The sequence below is a fragment of the Procambarus clarkii genome, chromosome 29 (assembly GCF_040958095.1).
Source record: "Procambarus clarkii isolate CNS0578487 chromosome 29, FALCON_Pclarkii_2.0, whole genome shotgun sequence".
Taxonomy (NCBI): domain Eukaryota; kingdom Metazoa; phylum Arthropoda; class Malacostraca; order Decapoda; family Cambaridae; genus Procambarus; species Procambarus clarkii.
The window spans coordinates 16,250,947-16,277,093 of record NC_091178.1 but is presented as its reverse complement, the minus strand read 5'-3'; the positions used below and the strand labels follow the sequence as shown (position 1 = coordinate 16,277,093).

General features: G+C 47.0%; 1 protein-coding gene across 6 annotated transcripts in view; it reads right to left on the bottom strand.

The window, feature by feature from the left end:
* The window catches only part of LOC123765100 (uncharacterized), a 270,886-nt gene that overhangs the window by 25,345 nt on the left and 219,394 nt on the right, over positions 1-26,147 (bottom strand). The window contains exon 1 of one of the 6 annotated variants that reach the window (XM_045753549.2): positions 14,602-14,820. The exons of 3 other annotated variants lie outside the window; for them this stretch is intronic. In XM_045753549.2, coding sequence (XP_045609505.2) covers positions 14,602-14,772 — 171 coding nt within the window. In that variant the 5' untranslated portion in view covers positions 14,773-14,820. Of the gene's footprint in view, positions 1-2,772; positions 2,794-14,597; positions 14,821-26,147 lie in introns of those variants that run through there. 2 more of the 6 variants (XM_045753555.2, XM_069333543.1) reach the window with 2 other exon arrangements.

Genomic DNA, 26,147 nt, shown 5'->3' with positions numbered 1-26,147 from the left:
CAACCATTGTGATGGGATCCCTGAATTTGAAAGTTCTCGTAATCCATCCTATCATTTTTCTGGCTGACGCAATATTTGCTTGGTTATGCTCCCTAAACGTTAGGTCATCAGACATTATTATTCCTAAATTCTTGTCATGCTGCTTTCCTACTATAGGCAAATCTGATAGTGTTTTGTACCCTGTATTATGTTTAATGTCCTCATTTTTACCATACCTGAGTACCTGAAATTTATCACTGTTAAACATTATGTTATTTTCTTCTTCCCAGTCGAAAACCTTATTATCTGCTTAAAGTTTTTCAATGTCTTCAGCAGAGGTAATTTTCATGCTGATTCTTGTGCTATCTGCAAAGGCTGATAAGAAGCTGTGACTTGTATTTTTGTCTATATCTGATATGAGAATAAGGTAAAGCAGTGGTGCTAGGACTGTACCTTGAGGTACCGAGCTTTTAACTGCGCTTCGACTCGAATTTATATGGTTGACTGTTACTCTGTGTGTTCTGTTCGATAGAAAATTAAGTATCCACCGTCCTACTTTACCGGTTATTCCCATTGACCTCATTTTGTGTGCTATCACTCCATGGTCACATTTATCGAATGCCTTTGCAAAGTCTGTGTATACCACATCTGCATTCTGTTTTTCTTCCAATGCCTCAGTGATTTTGTCGTAGTGGTCAAGTAGGTGTGAGAGGCACGATCTTCCCGCTCTAGATCCATGTTGACCTGGATTGAGGAGGTCATTAGTCTCCATGAAACTGGTGACCTGACACCTGATCACTCTCTCAAATATTTTGTATTATGTGGGACGTTAGTGCAACTGGTCTATAATTCTTTGCCAAATCTTTGCTCCCTCCCTTGTGTAGAGGGGCTATGTCTGCTGATTTAAGTGCATCTGGTATGTCTCCCGTGTCCAAGCTCTTCCTCCACACTACACTGAGTGCCTGCGCTACTGGCACTTTGCATTTCTTTATAAATATTGAATTCCATGAAACTGGCCCCGGGGGCTGAGTGTTTGGGCATGTTGTCAATTCCTCTTTCAAAATCTGCCACGCTGTCAATATGGTGGCAAAATCTGCCACCATATTGCAGATATGGTGGCAGGTTGGTGCCACAAATCTGCGCATCAACTAATTCCCGGGTCCAGCAGGAATGACTTTCCCTTCTCCACTCCCCCAGTCTCCCTTCTCTTTCATATGTCTGTTTCCTACCCCCCCCTCTTCTTCCCATCTCCAACTTGCATTCCCCAACATCCCCGTCTCTCCTCTCCCCTTCTCCACCATTCTCCTCCAACATCCCCTTCTCTAAGCCCTTTCTTGTCCACCCTCTTTCGCAATCTCCACTCTCACGTCTTACCCCTCTCTTCAAATATCCTGAATGGACGTCTACTTGGGTTGGACAGTAGAGCGACGGTATTGCTTCATTGCAGGCCAGCGTTCGATTCCCGACCGTCCAATTGGTTGGGCACCATTCCTTACCCCGTCCCATCCTAAATCCTTATCCTGATCCCTTCCCAGAGCTATACAGTCGTAATGGCTTGGCGCTTCCTCCTGATAGTTTCCTTCTCACCCCATTTTCTCAGAAAATGAAAAATTCTCAAGATTTATGAGTTTCGAGTGAAGAAATCTAGGAACCCGGCCGGCCTCCTTTTACTAATTAAGGGGAGAAAAAGGGGGGGATCACTAATGCGCCCGACCCACTCTTATAGAACCGGCAAAATATACCACGACCATATCCCCGAACATACCGAAACGGACCAGTCAAAATCCGTTCCATACCCTAGACCATTCACCCTGCAAAGTTGGGTGCGGCTACCTCCATGCTTGTGGTGACCAATCTTTGACATTCTTTTTTTTATAGATATAAACATTAAGGACCTTTAGTCGTGTGCAAGAGGAAACTTAATATAACTCCGACACAGGCCTTCTGATCAACCATCTATAAATTATATAAAGAATTTACTGGTAAAACTTAGGATGATAATGATGATGATAAGTATTTAAATACTATGTAGCATGGTACTAAGATACACATATTCCAAATATTCCAAATATAAACTGAATGTCTTAAACCCCAGTTCCAAACTTCTTCGGGAATCCTTAACATGAGAGAGCACTGGGAGCATCCACCTGAACCAGGGAATATGTGTAGAAACTTGGTCCGGATACGCTTTTTAGTATCCCATATATAGCTAACATTTCCTCGCCTACATTCCCGGATTTTTCTTTAAATATCCCAACTTGTACCACCAGGGGGGTCACCAGGGGGTCACCAGGGGGGGGTCACCAGTGGGGGTCACCAAGGGGGTCACCAGGGGGGTCACTAGGGCGGTCACCAGGGGGGGTCACCAGTGGGGTCACCAGGGGGAGGGGGTCACCATGGCACAGTAACACAGAGTAGCTTCCTTGCACCACCAACGTCTTGAGGGCTTCAGGTCGCTAAGTGAATGTGTTGACTGAGCGTCCCCGTCAAACACTGATATTCAAAACAAGATCCAAAAACACCCGAAGAGTTCCCCACACCGGCGAGACGTGACTGTACTCGCATAACAATGGTGGATCTGGGTGATATTTACGAATGTAATACATCATGTGGAACTTTTACTTGCTGTCACGAGTCACAGAAGCATCATACGAACGCAAGTTCTAATAGATTATAATATGGGAGAATATGTCGAAACTTATGGAAAACACACATTCATAACACACACTTTTAAGCATAAGGCAACGTTTGAGTCCAAACACTGGACGATGCTACAATACTGAAGTCTCTCACGTGCATAGCTCTGAACTCTGTGGTGGGCGGAGCGACGTCACCAATTGTCCCAGCAAACTATAGAGGCTGCGCTGAGTCGGTGTCAAGCAGCAGCAGCAGCAGAAGTAGCAGTAGCAGCAGCAGCAGCAGGAACAGCAGCAGCAGAAGTAGCAGCAGCAGGAGCAGTGGTGGGTCAGCAGGTGAGGCTAACCTTGCACTAGACCTCCACCAAGCTTTCACTACAGGTGACAGGAGCTAGTTCCTGGTAAGTGGCGTCGAGCGGCGCTAGGCTTGCTTCATGCTCGGAGATCCCAGTAAATTCCCCGGCGTGTCCCCGACAAATTAACAACCCAGCCGAAATCACAAGGAAATACTGAGCGAAAGGTGAGCCATCGTTGCAAGGCTTCCCATTACATCAGGCGAACACCTTGTGCCCAGACTCCAGCCCTGAGTCACGTCAGCCAACACCGCCTTACAAAACGTTCGTACAATTCAATGATTTCCTAATTTGGGCACTTGGTGAGGCACGCGTGTACATACCGCTTGCAATAGACATCTTTATCTATTAAAAGGAAAATACTGTTTTCCAGTGAAGAACAGAGGGCGGAAATGCAGCAGATGCAGTGAAATATCAAGGGCATATTCACGAGGATAACCAAATTTGTCGAGGGAAATCACTGAAGTGTTGAAGAGTGACTGTACTTCCTCTGGCGCTGGTCAGAATGTGTTTGAATACATAAACCAGAAAGGAATATGGGAAACAGTGAGGAGGATCCGTTAGAATAAGATTCACTTGTATTGATGAGCAGCAACAATGATAAGATTAGACAAGGTACGTCCCCGAGGCCCGATCTCAGACCAATTAGAAGACCATGTCTCCAAATTGGTGGCCTGGTCAATCAGACTGTTAGACGCCGCTGCCCCAGGTCTAACACATGAAATACAACCCGGTTGATCCTTTGGAGGTGTTTGTCAAGTTCCCTTTTGAACACCGAGAAAGGTCGGCTAGTAAAGTTCAGAGGGTGTTCAAAAGTCCTGAGCATTGAATATTTATTGAACTCTCTCTCTCTTATCGTAGGTATCGCAGTAGCGCCCCTGTGGTATCGTAGCCGCTAGCTCCATAACTCTGCCCACAACAGTCAGAGAATGTCGACGAATTTATATTTTCTTTACTGTTTTGGGTTACAATTGAAGCTTGTGTTTTGAACAGAGTCGAGCCTGGGTGTTGGTGGAAACTGGTGTCGATTAGTAAATAGCTAAATATACTGAATATTTATATTTTAACTGCCCTGGTGTCTGGCACACCTCCACCCCCTCCTGGTGTCTGGCACACCTCCCCCCCTGGTGTCTGGCACACCTTCCCCCCCTGGTGTCTTGCACACCTCCCCCCCCCCTGGTGTCTGGCACACATCCCCCCCTGGTGTCTGGCACACCTCCACCCCCCTGGTGTCTGTCACACCTTCCCCCTCTGGTGTCTGGCACACCTCCCCCCCTGGTGTCTGGCACACCTCCCCCCCCCTGGTGTCTGGCACACCTCCACCCCCCCTGGTGTCTGGCACACCTCCACCCCCCCTGGTGTCTGGCACACCTCCACCCCCCCCCTGGTGTCTGGCACACCTTCCCCCCCTGGTGTCTGGCACACCTCCCCCCTGGTGTCTGGCACACCTCCACCCCCCCTGGTGTCTGGCACACCTCCCCCTGGTGTCTGGCACACCTCCCCCTGGTGTCTGGCACACCTCCCCCTGGTGTCTGGCACACCTCCACCCCCCCTGGTGTCTGGCACACCTCCCCCCTGGTGTCTGGCACACCTCCACCCCCCCGGTGTCTGGCACACCTCCCCCCTGGTGTCTGGCACACCTCCCCCCCCTGGTGTCTGGCACACCTCCCCCCTGGTGTCTGGCACACCTCCACCCCCTGGTGTCTGGCACACCTCCCCCCCTGGTGTCTGGCACACCTTCTCCCCCTGGTGTCTGGCACACCTCCCCCCTGGTGTCTGGCACACCTCCACCCCCCTGGTGTCTGGCATACCTCCCCCCCCCTGGTGTCTGGCACACCTCCCCCCCCCCTGGTGTCTGGCACACCTCCCCCCTGGTGTCTGGCACACCTCCACCCCCCCTGGTGTCTGGCACACCTCCCTCCTGGTGTCTGGCACACCTCCCCCCCCTGGTGTCTGGCACACCTCCACCCCTCCTGGTGTCTGGCACACCTCCTCCCCTGGTCTCTGGCACACCTCCCCCCCCTGGTGTCTGGCACACCTCCCCCCCTGGTGTCTGGCACACCTCCCCCCCCTGGTGTCTGGCACACCTCCACTCCCCTGGTGTCTGGCATACCTTCCCCCCCTGGTGTCTGGCACACCTCCCCCCCTGGTGTCTGGCACACCTCCACCCCCCTGGTGTCTGGCATACCTCCCCCCCCCTGGTGTCTGGCACACCTCCCCCCCCCCCTGGTGTCTGGCACACCTCCCCCCTGGTGTCTGGCACACCTCCACCCCCCCTGGTGTCTGGCACACCTCCCTCCTGGTGTCTGGCACACCTCCCCCCCCTGGTGTCTGGCACACCTCCACCCCTCCTGGTGTCTGGCACACCTCCTCCCCTGGTCTCTGGCACACCTCCCCCCCCTGGTGTCTGGCACACCTCCCCCCCTGGTGTCTGGCACACCTCCACCCCCCTGGTGTCTGGCACACCTCCACCCCCCTGGTGTCTGGCATACCTTCCCCCCCTGGTGTCTGGCACACCTCCCCCCTGGTGTCTGGCACACCTCCACCCCCCCCTGGTGTCTGGCACACCTCCCTCCTGGTGTCTGGCACACCTCCCCCCCCTGGTGTCTGGCACACCTCCACCCCTCCTGGTGTCTGGCATACCTTCCCCTCCCCCTGGTGTCTGGCACACCTCCCCCCCTGGTGTCTGGCACACCTCCCCCCCTGGTGTCTGGCACACCTCCCCCCCCTGGTGTCTGGCACACCTCCCCCCCTGGTGTCTGGCACACCTCCCCCCCCCCCTGGTGTCTGGCACACCTCCCCCCCCTGGTGTCTGGCACACCTCCCCCCCTGGTGTCTGGCACACCTCCCCCCCCTGGTGTCTGGCACACCTCCCCCCCCTGGTGTCTGGCACACCTCCCCCCCCCTGGTGTCTGGCACACCTCCCCCCTGGTGTCTGGCACACCTCCCCCCCTGGTGTCTGGCACACCTCCCCCCCCCTGGTGTCTGGCACACCCCCCTGGTGTCTGGCACTCCTCCCCCCCCCTGGTGTCTGGCACACCTCCACCCCCCTGGTGTCTGGCGATGACGACCTAAGGACCTCACATCACCTGTTCTAAGCAAGAAGTTAAGATATCTCTCAACTATTGCCCAACCATTACAGTTTAACTTATCGATCGACAGTAGTTTTAAAAGTCCACGGTGGATGGGCCCATCCTTACCAACCTGTTTCTCTTTTCCCCATCAATTCCCCCCTCAAGTCCCGTCCCCTCTATCCTGGTATTCCTCCATCCCTCTAACCTCTCCTCGCTCCTCCATGCATCATAATTCCCTCCCTCACAAGGTGGCAGCAACCCCCCTCCCCTCCCCCAGCTTCGCCGCCATCTTGTCAGAGCTGTAGTGAGGACAGTGGCGGGCGGATGTCAAGTCCCACACACTTAGACGGTGTCCAGAAGGGGTCCCAAGATAAGAGGTGGGACGACTTTACGCCGTCAAACCTGCCAACTAACATTTTAGTCCCTCCTCGATTAAACACACATCTAGTTTTCCGAACGGTTAGATTTATTCTATATGGGTTAACTGCAATATAATATGACCAATCAAAATCTCAAGTTGGGATCTAATCACATTGATAAAACGTAATCTTGGCTTATCATGCAATTTCTTGCAAGTATTATGCTTGAATGATGACAAGTAAGGGGTTCTGGTGCTGGCCGGAGACCGGACCAGCACTCAACACCCGAGGCCAGAGTAAACTTGGGTAACCTGGCGATAATCACCACTAAGTAACCATGTTCGAACGCTTTTGGACCATCGGGGATCGAATGCCGATCTTGTAAGAAACGAGGCCGTCGCTGTACCGACCAGTCCAAGTGGATGGACGTGTTTACGTGTTATGATTTGGTTAGTAAGTGACCTGTACAAGATGTGGCGATGATGTGGCTAATGACCCGCATAAAGGTATACCATTGATGTGGTTAGTGACCTTAAAGATATAGGATTGAGGTGGTTAGTGACCTGTGACAAGGAGATAGGAATGCTGTAGTAAGACACCTGCACAAAGATATAGCAATGCTGTGATGAGTTAGAGACCTGCACACAGCAGGTAGAACAAGACCAGGCCATAACGGTGAAGAAGAAAGATATTTAACTATTTACATATTCAGTATATATAGTTATGTATTTATGTATGTATGTATGTATGTATGTATGTATGTATGTATGTATGTATGTATGTATGTATGTATGTATGTATGAGTACCTTTTTCATTTATGCTTTACGAGCAGGACAAGTTACTCGAAAACTTTCAAATCCAGGGATCCCATCACAATGGTTGTACTCTTCAAATCACTTGTGTTGTCCCGTCTTGAGTACTGCTCAGTACTCACTACCCCCTTCAGAGCAGGAGAAATTGCTGAAATGAGGGAATACAGAGAACATATACGACTCACATAGACGCGATAAAGCGCCTAAATTATTGGGATCGTCTCAAAGCTCTCCAAATGTACTCACTAGAAAGGAGACGAGAGAGATATCAAATAATATTCACGTGAAAAATACTGGAGGGCCAGGTTCCAAATCTACACAGTAAAATAACAACGTACTGGAGTGAACGATATGAAAGAAAATGCAGAATAGAACCAATGAAGAGCAGGGGTGCCATAGGCACAATCAGAGAACACTGTATAAACATCAGAGGTCCGCGGTTGTTCAACATCCTCCCAGCGAGCATAAGAAATATTGCCGGAACAACCGTGGACATCTTCAACAGAAAACTAGATAGTTTCCTCCAAAGAGTGCCGGACCAACCGGGGCTGCGATGGGTATGTGGACCTGCGGTCCGCTCCAAGCAACAGCCTGGTGGACCAAACTCTCACAAGTCAAGCCTGGTCTTGGGCCTAGCTTGGAGTAGAACTCCCAGAACCCTATCAAGCTTGAAAGACATATATCAGCTTGAACTGGTGCTAGGGGAGCAGCACTCAGATACAAGTACTCAGAGAACCTATAAAATATCAGCCCGTGTCCTCTCGAGCGTTTACCGTCACAAAAATGGTGTACTAAATTGCCCTAACCTAACCTATGGACCAACACATAGAAAACGTCGTTGTGTGTGACCCGCCATGATTTATAATACAACATATTGTTCGTTGTGGATTTTGACGTCAAAACGCGATGTATTATTCAAACGGACAGGGTGAAAATATTCCTATTTGCCAAGCACAGAAATAGGTCATCCATATTGGACAGAAAAGTGTTCTTACTGTAGACAGACGTGTATTGCACGTTGATGGTGTTGAAGTGTTGTGAGGGAGAGTAGGAAGGTGTGAGGGAGAGTAGGGAGGTGTGAGGGAGAGTAGGGAGGTGTGAGGGAGAGTAGGGAGGTGTGAGGGAGAGTAGGGAGGTGTGAGGGAGAGTAGGGAGGTGGTCCACACAACCCAACGTTCACAAGTTCATTAGAGGGAACATATCAGGAGAAAGTGCCAAACCATTACGACTATACAGCATTTGGAAGGGATCAGGATAAGGATTGGGGATGAGACGAGGGGAAAAGGAATGGTGCCCAATGGGATTGAACGCCGACCTGCATGAAGCGAGCCCGTCGCTCTACCGTCTAGCCCCGGAGGCTGGGCATTAGAGGGAGAGTGTGACCTCTGAGGTCAGGTGCCGCTCACCAGAGCAACCTGCACAACACAACCTTTCATTAATGGAAATATACATAAATATAATGTTTCCTACAATTAACAATCCCATTTTTATTTCACGCTGACCATGTAATCATTAATTTTGTATTCAAGAAAGTGAGAAACAAGATGAACTCCATATACAACAAAACTAAAGCAATTTATAATTTTTAAATGTAATGTCTTTTCTAGACTAAATAATTTCCAGCAACTTAGATATTAAGACTCCGGAAGTCCGGTTGATCACAATAACTGGAAACTTTTACCAACAAGTCCCTCACTTGTTTACATTTGTAAAAAAAAAAAAAGTGTAAATTGGAGCAGCAGCATGAGGGAGACATCTCTAACTTGTCACCTTACACAATCATTCTAAATGTCACCTTAACTTGAGCTCCACCTTAACTACAGTATTAAACTAACAGTATTTTAAACTGATAAAATAAGAGGTCTAATTTCCCAGGATATCTGTAACAAGAGTGTGGATCCGTAAACTTGTTCACTAACCCGAACACCGTGAGCGACGGTAGTGTTCACAGCCAACAAAGAATAAATAGGAAAAGAAGAATAACAGTAGGAATAAAGAGAGGGATAATGATGATAAAAAGGGGATAGAGACGCACACCGCATTTACTGTGAGGGCCAGAAAGAAATTGTAATGTTCATCGAGAAAGGTAAAACTCTTATGAACGGGCGACTATGTGGGTGTTGTGGACGTGACAACACCTACTATGTGGGTGTTGTGGCGTGACAACACCTACTATGTGGGTATTGTGGCGTGACAACACCTACTATGTGGGTGTTGTGGCGTGACAACACCTACTATGTGGGTATTGTGGCGTGACAACACCTACTATGTGGGTATTGTGGCGTGACAACACCTACTATGTGGGTGTTGTGGCGTGACAACACCTACTATGTGGGTGTTGTGGCGTGACAACACCTACTATGTGGGTGTTGTGGCGTGACAACACCTACTATGTGGGTGTTGTGGCGTCACAACACCTACTATGTGGGTGTTGTGGCGTGACAACACCTACTATGTGGGTGTTGTGGCGTCACAACACCTACTATGTGGGTATTGTGGCGTCACAACACCTACTATGTGGGTGTTGTGGCGTCACAACACCTACTATGTGGGTCTTTTGACGTCACAACACCTACTATGTGGGTGTTGTGGCGTCACAACACCTACTATGTGGGTGTTGTGGCGTGACAACACCTACTATGTGGGTGTTGTGGCGTCACAACACCTACTATGTGGGTGTTGTGGCGTCACAACACCTACTATGTGGGTGTTGTGGCGTGACAACACCTACTATGTGGGTGTTGTGGCGTCACAACACCTACTATGTGGGTGTTGTGGCGTGACAACACCTACTATGTGGGTGTTGTGGCGTCACAACACCTACTATGTGGGTATTGTGGCGTCACAACACCTACTATGTGGGTGTTGTGGCGTCACAACACCTACTATGTGGGTCTTTTGACGTCACAACACCTACTATGTGGGTATTGTGGCGTCACAACACCTATGTGGGTGACCTTGTCCTCTGTCCCTCTCTGTCCCTTGTGACGTCGCCCAAGGGACAGAGGCTGGAAAAGAGAGGGGTGAGGACGCCTTGGAAGGTTACTGTCTCATGGGTTCTCGTCTCTCATTCAATTGTCCGCTTGCAACCGACTCAGTCAAGTCAGTTGCAAGCGACCACTGTTCAAAAATAATTTATTCCCTGCAGGCAAATTTAATATAATTCACAAGGATCGTTGTAATTCGTAATTTTAGGCGGAGATTATGAAAATTTTGGTTTTGAATATGTATTTTAATATAATTGTCTTTAAGTTTTTGTATATTTTCACGTTCAAGACATGATAGTAGTCTTAAAGACGTTGAAGCATTTATTTCAGAAGCTGTCAGTCCTCTTGCAACATACAGCCTAAAAATCACAGAAAACTCTCACCCACATGTATAAAGTTGGGACACCTGTCACCAACGTGTATGAATGGTTGGGACACCTGTCACCAACGTGTATGAATGGTTGGGACATCTCTGGCCCATATGTATGAATGGTTGGGACACCTGTCACCAACATGTATGAATGGTTGGGACACCTGTCACCAACATGTATGAATGGTTGGGACACCTGTCACCTACGTGTATGAATGGTTGGGACACCTGTCACCTACGTGTATGAATGGTTGGGACACCTCTGGCCCATATGTATGAATGGTTGGGACACCTGTCACCAACATGTATGAATGGTTGGGACACCTGTCACCTACGTGTATGAATGGTTGGGACACCTCTGGCCCATATGTATGAATGGTTGGGACACTTGTCACCCACATATATGGGAGAGGTGTCCCAGTAGGGATGACAACAGAGGGGGTGTGCACGTGTGTCTATCGTGGTGGTGGAGGAGGTGGTAGCAGTGTGGAGGGCGTATCGTGTCCTTGATCATAGTGTATCGAAATTTAGCCAGTGCAGACTACTGATCACATGGCCCTCTATGCCTAACCCTCCTGTGTGCTGGGGAGTCTTAGCTGCACGTAGTTCTATTCTTCTATTCTGAAGTTCTATTTTGAAGTTAGTCGCTTCACATCTCGTTCTTTTCTCTTGACACACTCTGTACTCCCTTTCATATAGTCTAGGAGAGCTGGACAAATGCAGATGTACCTAAATGTGTGTTACTTTTAAACACACGTAAAGGATGATCAGGATAACTGAACATTTCAGATTGGGCTCGTACTTGGATAGGTATTTGCTTGATGGGGTTCTGGGATTTTTTCTACTTCCCAAGCCCGGCCCGAGGCCAGGCTTGATTTGTGAGAGCTTCATCCACCGGGCTGTTGTTTGGAGCGACCAGCAGGTCTACATATCCACCACAGCCCGGTTGGTCTGGCACTTCAAGGGAAACTAGATAGTTTTCTTCAAAAAGATGTCAACGGTTGTTCCGGAAATGTTTCTTATGCTCGCTGGAAGGATGTTGAACAACCGCGGACCTCTGATGTTTATACAGTGTTTTCTGAGTGTGGCTATGGCAACCCTGCTCTTCACTGGCTCTATTCTGCATTTTCTTCCATATCGTGCACTCCAGTATGCTGCTATTTTACTGTGTAGATTTGGTTCGTGGCCCTCCAGTATTTTCCACGTGTATATTATTTGATATCTCTCCCGTCTTCTTTCTAGTGAATAGGGGTTTGTTCACAGCAGCAGCAGACAGCCGGTGGCCACCACAGTCAGCAGCAGCAGACAGCCGGTGGCCACCACAGTCAGCAGCAGCAGACAGCCGGTGGCCACCACAGTCAGCAGCAGCAGACAGCCGGTGGCCACCATACAGAGCATACTAACTGACCGTAGTAGGCCAGTGAACCCTGCGGCTTGGGGCATCTGATAGAGATTTGACTTCAGCCTTCACATTGATTACCTTGGGCGTGTGTCATCCTCCAGCTCCTGAGCCAGAGTTGGGTGCCAGCAGCCGCAGAAAGGCTGTGCGGTCGTCTTGCAGGGAGCGGGGCGTCTCAAGAGCCTCCCACAAGTAGTGAGACAGTAAGGTCTACCTCTCAAGTATCCAGCGATACTTTAGAAGTTATTAATGTTTACAAATGTGTTGGAAGTAAATCCACGGATAAACATGGCGCAGTCAGATCTCCAGCAGAGGCAGCATTCAGTCACTTCAGTGTCAGTTCTGTCATTTTGACGATTCTTGGTTGTCCAGTGTAGCACCGGCACACACCTGGAGCACAGCTGGACCACAGCTGGACCACAGGTGAAACACAGCTGGAGCAAATACACTATACGACAAACGGATAAACATTAGGTCGCGCCAAAATTAGTCCCGGAATCGCGAGGAATTGGAACATGTTTCATAATAGTCTACCATACACCATCGCAAACAGTTAAGGATCGGTCGACCCTTCTCTACCCAAGGCTCGAACCCGGCCAAAACTTCTGGTGAGATGTGGACGGAGCCTTCTGAGCCAGTCCTGGCTTCATCCTCCGTCAAGACTGCATGTCTAAATACTTAACCCACTTTGGGTAATTCAGATTATACAAATTAATCATCATATGGTATAACTTATTACAAAAACGATTTTTTTCACTTTAAATTACATAAACTGTCTTTGCTGCTTGTTCGTGTGTTTCGAGGATCTATCCTAATATCTCAAGACTCTTTGATGACACCTAGATCCTCCTTGTCTGACTCTCAGGAGGAACCAACACACCAGCACCACTTATACCAGGTCCCGCCGTCCCTGCTACCGCCGGCGCCACCGCTACCAACGCCGCCCTTGCTACCAACGCCGGCCTTGCTACCAACGCCGGCCTTGCTACCAACGCCGGCCTTGCTACCAACGCAGCTGGCGTCGCCAAGAGCACCATAATCACTACCGATTCCACCATCACCACTGACGCCGTAGATCCAACACTACCACCATACCAACACCTCACCAACAACACCTTCACCACCGCCACCACCTACACCCTCTTCATGAGAAGGTGACGTGCTCCGACGACGGGGAGAGCAGTCGACAGTAACTCATGAAGCCACATTCTGGTTAACGGATAAGAGCTAAACTAAGCGCTTCATCCTCCAGGGCAACTCCTAAAACTGTGCCCCGAGGAACCACAGCATCCCCTGAAAAAGAGAGAGAGAGAGAGAGAGAGAGAGAGAGAGAGAGAGAGAGAGAGAGAGAGAGAGAGAGAGAGAGAGAGAGAGAGAGAGAGAGAGAGAGAGAGAGAGATTTAAGAGAAATTAAGCCAAATTAAGAGAGAAACTGAGAAGTAGAGAAATAGAAAGAGAGAAATTGAGAAAATAGAAAGAGAAAAGGTGAGAAAAAGGGAGAGACGGAGAGACACATTGGTGCTTAATATTCGCTAGCACTGAACAGTTAAAAAGATTCTGCGAGATATATGACTATGTTAATGTTTAATATAATGTTTAAATTATATTAATTATTAATTAATTATTAATTAATTAATTATTAATTAATAATTATTAATCATTAATATAATGTTATATTATATAATTTATAATGTAATTCCTGATATAATGTTTATTCGTGAACATTGTTTAAACTAGAGAGATATAAGGCAGCCAACAGTAAATACAGATCCGGTGAATACAGATGATCTCCGCCTACAGCATTAGCTGGTCTAGATGCTGACGTCCTGTAAATAAGGGATCAGGATAAGGTTTTGGGATGGGACGGGGGAAAGGAATGGCCACCAACCACTTGGACGGTCGGGGATTGAACGCTGACCATGCATGATGGGAGACTATCGCTCTACCTTCCAGTCCAAGAGATTGGGCTGTGCATAAGGAAAAGCCATTACGTCCAAGCCATTGACCAGTTGTTGCTCACTAAAATATTACCATTTACTTATTTACCGTCAATATATATATATATATATATATATATATATATATATATATATATATATATATATATATAGAAGGGAGTACCACCTCTAGCTGGAAGAAGGGGGACCCATAGCCTCGGAGGAAACCACGCATAACGCATTAGAGGGAATGTTTAGATCCCCTCCAATACAGTTTCTGTGTGCTTTTCTCCTACCACCCCCTTCCTTTTTTATTTTTTGTGCATATATATATATATATTATTTGTATATATATATATATATATATATATATATATATATATATATATATATATATATATATATATATATATATATATATATATATATATATATATATATATATATAAGGGTTATGTGGCTTCAAAACGTTTCACAATTGGTGCTGTAGGGGGACAGAAGCGCTGTGAGAGTACTGGACTACAGATCGTCTCCTGTGCTACTTGTCTCATGTTAGGGCAACACTCTCCAAGGGGATATGTACGACTTTTATGATCTTAAGTTTTTACGGCGGCAAATACATTGATTAGACTAGCGAGGCCGCCCCATCACACACAGCAACTCTCAGTAATCCTTACTTGGATTACTTACTTACGAGTGGTAGTCGAAGGAGGAGGAGGAGGGTCGAGTACAGTCGAGGTACACCAGACAGTGCAGAGAACGCTGAGGTCAAATATGCAGGATACTGTGCACGGTGAGGTGCATCATAGCGACGGTGAAGGGCCGGTGACGGGGTCGACGAGCTCTCATCACCGTGGAAGCGCATACAACTATGAAATTCGCACGGACTCTTAACGCACCAAAATCTTGTCCACCAGGGCATGGGTGGGTTTTTTATCTGATATGCCTTATCTTGCCCGAGCTAATCTTCCCCCCGCTGCTCCGAAAACTGTAATGTACAATTAATATTTCTGAAGGAGCACACACACACATGTATGAGAAGAAAGCTATTTCAGAATTAGAATAAATTTCGAGTTCTTGTCATTTTAGACGCGGGTGAATGTGGGGTGTAGGGTTGGACACCAGCATGACCCGCTTGGCGACGCTCATGCTCCTGGGCCCCGGTTTCCAGTAATTTTCTGCCAGTCATCCCTTGTGACTTTGAAGTGGAATATGACAGAGTGGAGGAGGTTATAGAAGCAAACTCCACTCACGATTTTAGAAGTAGATATGATAGGGAAATAGGCCAGGAAATATTGCTATAGAATACCTGTGGTTAGAAAGAAGGGTCCAAAAGGTAATGCTGGATCATGCAGGCACAAATGGGTGAGTGTGTAGAGCGTACACATGTGTACAGAGGCAGGTGTGACAGGTAGGCCGCAGGTGTGACAGGTAGGCCGCAGGTGTGACAGGTAGGCCGCAGGTGTGACAGGTAGGCCGCAGGTGTGACAGGTAGGCCGCAGGTGTGACAGGTAGGCCGCAGGTGTGACAGGTAGACCGGAGCTACTGACTTAAGAGTGATACAGAGTCACTCTCGCTCTCTCCATTTTCCAGTGCCAAAAGAAAAACGGCACGTCCAGCAGCCACTGATATCTCAGGCCCCCGCCCTCGGCACACACACAAATAACAACTTTTTTGTAATGAGAGATACCAGAACAATCTTATCTGAGGTCGCAAACAACCTCTAGCGCGCACCCTCACCTACCACCTACTTCCCATATTTTACAAACTCTCTTAACTACCTCTAACGTCTAGCTCCATGTTAAGTTGACAATGGCATTAAGACTCGGCAGAGAAGACTTGACAACAGTGAAGAGCAGCCTAAGACGGTGTTCAATAAGAGTTACAAGCCAGGTTATATAAACCTCTCTAACCGCAAAATGCATCAGTTGAAACCCTCGCAATTACCCACTTGAGTGCAAAGGCTGTCGGCGAGCGACATGGCGCAAGCATCACTCAAGGTCAACATTCAAGGGACTCTCCCAAACTGGCTGATGGCTCCTCAGAAACCTGACCAGATTTCTGGGAAGTCAGATACCGGTGCTTGACTCGAAGCGCTTACTACTATTTTGGCAGTGCCTGCAGGGCAAGAGCGGCGGGGTGTCCCCTGCACACCGTCAAGCCTCCCAGAACTATCGGAACAATACCAGGAAAGTCTTATCAGCTCGTCAGCGTGTGGCCTCTGCCGACCGCGCATAAGCCCCACGCGGTCTCATTATTACTGGTCACCTGAAGGTGGACCTGGTGCTCCAGCAAGCCAGCCACCGCGCAGGCCGTGACCCAACGCTCCAGGGAGTGAAGACATACCTGCAGGGGGCTGAAAGAGGAGGTTGTCCACAGAGGCGAGGAAGGTCCGAGTAACGGAGGCTTGCGAGCGAGTGGCGAGGCACAATCGTTACATAAGGACCGCTGAGAACATTGTATCTAGTGATAACATATCTGCGTCTGTTATAAGGGGCTGTCTGCACAGTTCAAACATCTCCATCACAGCTAGGTACGAAGGCACTATTGGGTGGGCGGGGGAGGGAGGGGATAAGGTGGTCAGGGAGTGATGGAGCCTTCAAACCGGAGGACAAATGAGTACTTTATGAGGAAAATAACCATATACTCGAGGCGAGACCACCAAGCATCTATTATTGACACAAATCAATTATAATTTGACCTAATCCGAGCAATTCAATTAAGTCTTATTAGAGTGAGGATAATGCTGGTATTCACTCTCACACAGGACAGAGGGTCATACACAAGACAATAGGACTAAACTATAGCCTGAAGCACATATATATAGCATGGGTTACCCGCTTGGTTACATGGTTACAATGAACTACATCAGACGCCAACACACCCTAGCCAGCTCCGGCACCTCGCTACCACCACCTTATCAAATGAGCTCCGCCACACTCTACATAAAAAAAGTTCGTTAAGACTAGAGGAGAAGAGTGACAAAAATAATGACACCAGAGATAATGTGGCCTCTGCCGATGCCCTGTTGTTTCAGACATTTATCTTGGCACATTCTTGTGTCAGTGCCTCCGCCACGGTGGCACTGGACCTTTGTTGCCACTGCTGTCTTCCTGACTCTTGTTCACTGATAGCAGAAATGCCTCCAGATATCTTGCCTTCTGCTGCTGACCTTCAACCATCCATACTTCCCTGCAGGTGGCCCTCAACCATCCATACTTCCCTGCTGGTGGCCCTCAACCATCCATACTTCCCTGCAGGTGGCCCTCAACCATCCAAACTTCCCTGCAGGTGGCCCTCAACCATCCATACTTCCCTGCAGGTGGCCCTCAACCATCCATACTTCCCTGCAGGTGGCCCTCAACCATCCATACTTCCCTGCTGGTGGCCCTCAACCATCCATACTTCCCTGCTGGTGGCCCTCAACCATCCATACTTCCCTGCAGGTGGCCCTCAACCATCCATACTTCCCTGCTGGTGGCCCTCAACCATCCATACTTCCCTGCAGGTGGCCCTCAACCATCCATACTTCCCTGCTGGTGGCCCTCAACCATCCATACTTCCCTGCAGGTGGTCCTCAACCATCCATACTTCCCTGCAGGTGGTCCTCAACCATCCATACTTCCCTGCAGGTGGCCCTCAACCATCCATACTTCCCTGCAGGTGGCCCTCAACCATCCATACTTCCCTGCTGGTGGCCCTCAACCATCCATACTTCCCTGCAGGTGGTCCTCAACCATCCATACTTCCCTGCAGGTGGCCCTCAACCATCCATACTTCCCTGCAGGTGGCCCTCAACCATCCATACTTCCCTGCAGGTGGCCCTCAACCATCCATACTTCCCTGCTGGTGGCCCTCAACCATCCATACTTCCCTGCAGGTGGCCCTCAACCATCCATACTTCCCTGCAGGTGACTTCAACCATCCATACTGCCTTGCTGGTACTATAACCACTCTGCCATCAGACTGTATAAAAGTATTGGAAAGTCGTCTGACTTTTAACCCAATACCCGACAGCACTCGTGACAATTCTGGGCACAGATATTTGATCACATCACAGGGGCCGAGGTCGCATCATTTGTCAGACCACTTTCCAATACTTATTGGAAAGTTTATATTATATAATTCACTACTTGTAATCAAGTTTAAAATGAAGTAATAAATGAAGTACGCCCCAGTATCCGTGTCATAATGGTAAAGCACTCGGCCGGCATTTCGCGGACGATTTGGCCTGGGTTCGTATCCTAGTCGGGGAGAATTGACAGGGCGCCAATTTTTAACTGAAGCTTCTATTCACCCTACAGTGAATGGGTACCTGGTAGTTAAACGATTTGGTGGATCGTATTCGGGAAAATAATAGGATTAAGGACTTGCCAGAAACGCTATGCGTGCTAATGGCTTTACTTAACTGTAAGAACTCTTCTTTATATAAATTAATAAATAAATAAAAAGTAGCGAATTAGATAATATTAATGTTAGTCCAGAATTACACAAAGTAGATAACTTTATAATTGGTAAGATTTGTGACATGTATAAAATAGTGTGAATGAAGGAATATCCAGTTAATATCTGGGTCTGGTTGCTGAGCGGACAGCGCGCAGGACTCGTAATTCTGTGGCCCGGGTTCGATTCCCGGACCAGGCAGAAACAAATGGGCAAATTTTCTTTCATCCCTGATGCCCCTGTTACCTAGCAGTAAATAGGTACCTGTGAGTTAGACAGCTGTTACGGAGCTGCTTCCTGGGTGTGGGAGCTAGTTACAGTTGATTGATTGACAATTGAGAGGCGGGCCGAAAGAGCAGAGCTCAACCCCCGCAAGCACAACTAGGTGAATACAACTAGATGAACACACACACACACACACACACACACCCCCAGAGATATTAGAAAGAACTTTTTTAGTGTCAGAGTGGTTGACAAATGGAATGCATTAGGAAGTAATGTGGTGGAGGCTGACTCCATACACAGTTTCAAGTGTAGATATGATAGAGCCCAATAGGCTCAGGAATCTGTACACCAGTTGATTGACGGTTGAGAGGCGGGACCAAAGAGCCAGAGCTCAACCCCCGCAAACACAACTAGGTGAGAACTAGGCGAGTACACACACACACAGCAATAACTGAAAACACACATTGTGTAACTTTCCCAGCTTTTTTGTAAGGAGTGAGTAGGTAAGGTGGACGCCACAGGGTTCTGGCTTCCCCCATGGTCCAGACACAGGTATAACCAAGGCCGCCTCAGGGATTCCCCGCAATTTAAAGCTGTGTGTTTAGTGTGGAGTGTTGTATTGCGCCTCACATCTTGCCTGTGTTCTACCGACATGTGTTTCAGTGCCTCAGGTAGTTGTTAGGCCACACAACCTTACACAGTCACGTGTATGTGTTGACAACAACCATGTATAAATGTAATGTATAGCAGGCGAAAAGGGAGCACGGGACGAGGGAGGGTTACTGTTGAATGTTTCAGGCTGTGGTGGATATGTGAGTCGCTCCAAGCAACAGCCTGTTGGATCAAGTTATCATGAGTGGAGCCTGGCCTCTGGACGGGCTCGGGGAGTAGAAGAACGCCCCTCCCCCCCCCCCCCCCCCCATCCCGAGACTCTCTCCAGGTATGCCGCAGATCACCGTCGCTTGTTAAGCTTGTGGTGCAACAGTCACACTAACAATCGAACAACCCATTGCTGCCTAATACATAGTTAGATTCTCGTAAAAAGTGTCTTTATTCCCTAAAAAAGTGTGTCTATATGGGGTGACTAGGCATCTATATGTCTATTTAAAGTGTCTATATGGGGGTGACTGTTCTCCAGGAAACAGGTGTGTGTGTGGTGATGGTTGAATTGTTTCAAGCGCAGGTCAGACAAACATACCAATAAGTCTGGTTGGTTATTAATAAGAGCAGCCTCGTATGGGTCATTAGGTCTTCTGCGGATTGATTTATTCTTATATTTTATATTCCTCGATGTGTAGTGTCCTTACACTGAGCTACAGTATCCGACTGGACACACTCTTACAAGGTGTGTCCAAGATACACGGCTCCTCTTACTGCTGAATGTAAGAATGTATCAATATATGTGTTAGGTCACCACTGGTACCAATGGTCATGATCAGTATGGTACCAATGACTATAGATCACCATCTATTTAAAGATATTATCTGCTGGCAAGTGTTCTTATATAACAAAAACATCCTGTTTAAAACTGGCCTCACAACTCCAGCATAACACAAATGCGGCCATAGAACAACTGCTTCATGCAGTCTACTCAACACTGAACTAAACACTGGTCCAGGGACGCATCTCTCAGGGGGAAGGCCTCAGGGGAGAGCCTCAGGGGGAAGCCTCAGGGGAGAGGCTTCAGGGGAGAGCTTCAGGGGGAAGCCTCAGGGGAGAGCCTCAGGGGAAAGTTTCAGGGGGAAGCCTCAGGGGAGAGCTTCAGGGGAGAGCTTCAGGGGGAAGCCTCAGGGGAGAGCCTCAGGGGAAAGTTTCAGGGGAGAGCCTCAGGGGAGAGCCTCAGGGAAGAACTTCAGGGGGAGAGCCTCAGGGGATCCCAAGGCAGTGTACTTAACACTGCCAACAACCACACTTGCATCTCTCCCATCCCTCAGGACTTTCCCTGGACTTCCCTAACATCTGGGATCAATACGCTGAGCCCAAGTCACAATCTTGAATGATATAACACCGATGTCTTCCATAAATCAGTTGCCAAATATAACTTCTAAATTTAAATCTAAAACCTAAACCTCGAATGCTCGCCCTTATAATACAACAAATTTATTACACGTTTACAAATAATCATTTACGATAACTCTGGAATTAATAACATAAAACACCGTGAGGAAAAAAAATAAGGATTTATTTTCTCATAATAAACAAGTTTGTTTTCAATGTTCATTCAGCTTATAAAATGAAAATATATATCTTAAATTCGTGGTTAGTACCCTGCCTGTACTTCCTACTCATCACAACTCACTTGTTTGTCTGTATTTCATAGCCTCTGTGCTTCTAGATCAACACCTGCAGTCAAAATACAAGGACGTTACTTGAATCCTTCAGATTCCTGAATGTACACGACATATTCTGGGCCCATAACTAACATGCTCTTCCATTTAGACATGTTTCGTTTCATTGAATATGACTGCATATTCTGTATAAATCCAATCTGACCCCCCCTTCTCCTTACGGTATAAACAAATACGCCCAGTACAGTCCCATCACTTGAGAATGAACCATGTAGGTTCGAAACTTTGTGTAAATTGATAAAAAAAAGTGTAATACATTCTACAGTTAATTATTCTTTTAGTTTACCTCGAACAAAGATGATATTTGGAGAAATCCTCTTCCAATTAAACCAAGATGTACGAGCACTAGTCAGAGGGATAGAAGCCCTAAATAAGAAAATAATCAACAAAGAATATGCCGTAATAATCATTAATATATATATATATATATATATATATATATATATATATATATATATATATATATATATATATATATGTGTGTGTGGCGTCTCAGTGTGGCGATCCAGAGGGGAAATGCTTGCTGCGTCCTCGGTTCCTGTCCAGAAGCGGAGGAGCTTCAAGAGATCCATAACCTTTAGGCATTTGTCTTGTATGTTTTGTAACCTTTAAATACACAATAAAGGAAAAAAAACAAAAAAAAGGGAAGGGGGTGGTAGGAGAAAAACACACAGAAACTGTATTGGAGGGGACCTACATTCCCTCCAATGCGTTATGTGTGGTTTCCTCCGAGGCTATGGGTCCCCCTTCTTCCAGCCAGAGGTGGTACTCCCTTCCCTATATATATAAATATATATATATATATATATATATATATATATATATATATATATATATATATATATATATATATATATATATATATATATAACCCCTTATTGATTCTATTTAAACGTCCTTTTATATTTTTTAACCAAAATGTAATATTTTTTCCTTAATACAGACTATTTTAAAACTCGACATAATAGTGTTGCACCTTATGTTGCTCCCCTTGTTTAGTACTACTGCTGCCACCCACTGTAATGTGGGTGTGTTGCTGAAGCACACCAGGAACACCTCAGTGTTCTCTCCAAGCACATCATGCACACCTCTCCAAGCACACCGTGAACACCTCAGTGTTCTCAACAAGAACACCTCAGTGTTCTCAACTAGTTATCCTTTGTGTAACATCTTTCCTGTGTTGACTGATCTTCGAGGCGCCCATCCTGTTGTTATTACAATTGACATCATTTCTCAACCTTCAGTGTCACTATTGTGTTCTAAATGCAGTGTAACTATTACATTAACACGCAAGCCTTCAACTCTAAATAATTGAGCACCCAAGCCTTCAACTCTTGAAATTAAATACTCACGCTAACATTTGTTAAAATTACACATGTAGGCCTATATGTATATAAGGACCTATACCTATAAATTTAACAGTGAAATCTATATTCCTTCAAATTAAACGCCAGAGTCTATATCTCTTGAAATTTAACACAGCGGACTACAGGTTTCTCAACTATAATATATTACTGTACACAATGTGCAGTACATTTATATAACGCCAGGTGTGATCTGACACCAGGTGTGGCACCAGGTGTGGCACCAGGTGTGGCACCAGGTGTGGCACCAGGTGTGGCACCAGGTGTGGCACCAGGTGTGGCACCAGGTGTGGCACCAAGTGTGGCACCAAGTGTGGCACCAGGTCATTGATTTCTTGAGTACACTGGTAACCCAATATTAACCAGCCCTGTGAAACCTTTCATAAATCGCACCCGATCAACACACATATAGAGAACAGGCTCACTGGGATTTAACATTTGATCCAGTTTAAAGACAGTAACTGGCTTGCACATGACACTTCATAAACAATGACAATAAACAAAAACTTTCTGTTTACGAAAATAAAGACAGACCCGAAGCAAGGACTTTTAAGTACCTTTTAAACAAAGACTTCATCACAAGGACTTTTAACTGTTCTAGATAAATCTAACGACGCGAGGGGGAAGCCCCCCCTGCCCTCAGGGGACAGGTGAGGATGTACACCTTTCCTGACAATAACACACCTGATGACGCCTGGTGATTACCACAGGATGTCAGGTGACCATGCCCCATGTTCACCTGACTGGCTCCCCCATCCCCCTCCCCCCATTCTCACATCAAGGCCCACCTCATCATCCCCCCCCCTGGCCTCCATTTCTCGTGTCCACAATGTGTATTTTCTCCTTCTTCGCCGCCTCTTACTCAGTCCACCTGACCCTCATGGATGTCCACCTGCCCATCTAGTGCATGTCCACCTGGCCATCTAGTGCATGTCCACCACCTGCTCTCCTCTGGATCAACTGGCAATCCCCACCCCTTGTAAACATCTACACATCCACTCCGCCCCTGTAAACACGGAGTCCTAGAAAGCCCCATCACCCCATGTAAACTCATAGCCCCCCTTCCCAGCCTCCCTCCACAGACCCCCTTCCCAGACCCCCCCTTCCCAGACACCCTCCCCAGAACCCCTTCCCAGATCCGCTCCCCAGAACCCCCTCCCCAGACACCCTCCCCAATAAAGTCCTTCAATCTACACATACAAAGATGTTCTTGCCTACCTTTCTGGCCCTCCTCAGCATATATTAATACATACATACACTATACAGTCAGTTCATACTAAACCTGATGCTATAAGCATCAATTTAGTATACTCATATATGACTCAATTAGGCAGCCTTCAATATCTCTCTCAACTACAGCCAAAATATACTTATTCACCTAATGAAGTCTTTGCTAATTATAAATAATGAAAGACTGAAGACATTTATTTTCAGTTTAGATTAAGGGGAACACCACTGTCGGCCGCAGTCCCGCGTCGAACCATAAAGAGATCACAGAGAAGAAAGGTAAGGTAAGAAAGGTTTCCAGTCTCACTTTATTCCTTAGATCAATGGTTCCCAATCTTTTATATTACATCCCACACACTTTTCCAACCACGTTCTCATCTGTGGACCCCCTGACAACCACAGGTGAGAACGTGATTGTATTGGTTCAAATATGTTAAATTATAATATATTTAACGAGGATTTTAGCATGTGTAATTAGGGTCATAGCATGGTTAACAAGGGTTTCATCATATTAATAAGAGTTCAACATTTTTATTTAACGAGGCTTTTAGTATGTTAAACGAATGTGTACACATAATTAGGGTGTTATCACATTTAGCGAGGAGTTTATTTAGCATGTTCAACGAGGACTTATTGTCTGGGTATGCGATATTACAGAAGAGTTATACCTGAGTATACCTGGAGTGTTCCTGAGTATACTTGGAGTGGACCTGGAGTTGGTTCTGTAATTCTCCTACTCCCAAGCCCGGCCTGGCGCCAGGCTTGCCTGACTCGTAATAACTTAATCAACCAGGCTGTTGTGAAGTGTACTTACACTGAGCGGCTGATGCTCTCAGACAGGTGCCTCTCTGTGGGTGCCAGTATCACCAGGAAGAGACACGAGGGAGAAGATACATGTCAGCCACTTACAATACTTAAGGTGTGTGGTGTAAGTGTACACTTATCGCTGGTGTCTGTGTCTCACCACTCACCACTGTGAGTGCCAGACTCACCACTGTGAGTGCCAGACTCACCACTGTGAGTGCCGGGGGGTTGGCACAACAAGCATCCAAGGGGAGACACTTACCATACCTAACATGGCAACTACAAGGATCCAGGAGACACAATTTCTCAAGGAGTAGCTACTTATTCTTATGTAATGGGCGCCGGACACACACGCTGTGGAGCGTAATACTACTCTAACGCTGAGGCAGAGTGATCCCTTCTGTCACACTGAGACGGAGCGAATCATACTGATGTTTAACAGTGATAAGTTCCAGGTACTTGGGTGCGGTGTAAACGAGGAACTTATGCGAAACACAAGGTACAGGACACAATCAGACCTACTCATAGAAGGAAAACAACGTGTAAGAGATCTGGGAATTAAGATGTCTGACGACCTGATATTGAGTGAACATAACCGAGCAAATATAGCAGCGACCAGGAAAATTATAGGATTGATTATGAGAACGTTCACATCCAGAGACCCCACAGCAATGCTGGTTGATACCTGGTTGATACTTGATGGGGTTCTGGGAGTTCTTCTACTCCCCAAGTCAAGTGAGTTCTTCTACTCACTTGACTTGTGAGAGTTTGGTCCACTAGGATGCTAATACTATTTAAATCACTGGTGCTGTCCCGTCTTGAGTATTGCTCGGTACTCACTTCCCCGTTCAGAGCAGGAGAGATTGATGAAATAGAGGGAATATAGAGAACATATACGGCACGTACAATGTAAACAGGAGGATGAGCTGGGCAATAACTAGCCAGCAGGTGTCTTAAGGAGACATCTTCCACATTAGGTAACGCACACATTAAGTAACGATGACCTCGTTAAACACGTCCTAGAGTAGGTAAGTTTTCACAGGTTTTCTGGGGAAGAACCCCTGGTAATACCCCTTCCTTCTCCAGGGAAATGCCCCTCCCTCCCCCCAACTTTAAATGCAGTTATGTGCAGTTTTATATGTGTGTGTGTGTGTGTGTGTGTGTGTGTGTGTGTGTGTGTGTGTGTGTGTGTGTGTGTGTGTGTGTGTGTTATCCTCACCTAATTATTCTTTCAGGAGTCGATCTTCTGCTTTTTGGCTCCATTTCGCAACCTTCAATCGGCTGATGAAGAGTTCCCAGACTCTTTCTGGTTCTTGCCAGAATTACATAAGAATTACTATATGGAGTCTGCTTCCACCATTTAATGTCTCTAGCGCTATAGAATTGATGATTTTGTATGTGGTGGTCATATCTCCCGTAAAACACACACACACACACACACACACACACACACACACACACACACACACACACACACACACACACACACACACACACACACACACACACACACCCTGGACGGCCGACAGAGGGCGCTGAGACACAAACTACGCAGTAATAACCCCCCCCCCTTTATCTAAACTTCTTTAGGCCTCCTCCCAGACCCATATAATCAAATCAAACAAAATATTGTTCACAACTTCCCATTTTCCTCTTAAATAACATTGAAAACCCAACGCGAAACCATCTATTAAAATTTGATCTCTTTCTTATTATTAAAAAAAAATGAGTTGAGGAGGTGGGCGTGTCCTAAGATGGAGGGAGCACGCCATTGGCTGGTGTGGGCGTAAACAGAGACGAAGATAAAGAAGTAGCCAGTGAGAGCGCCG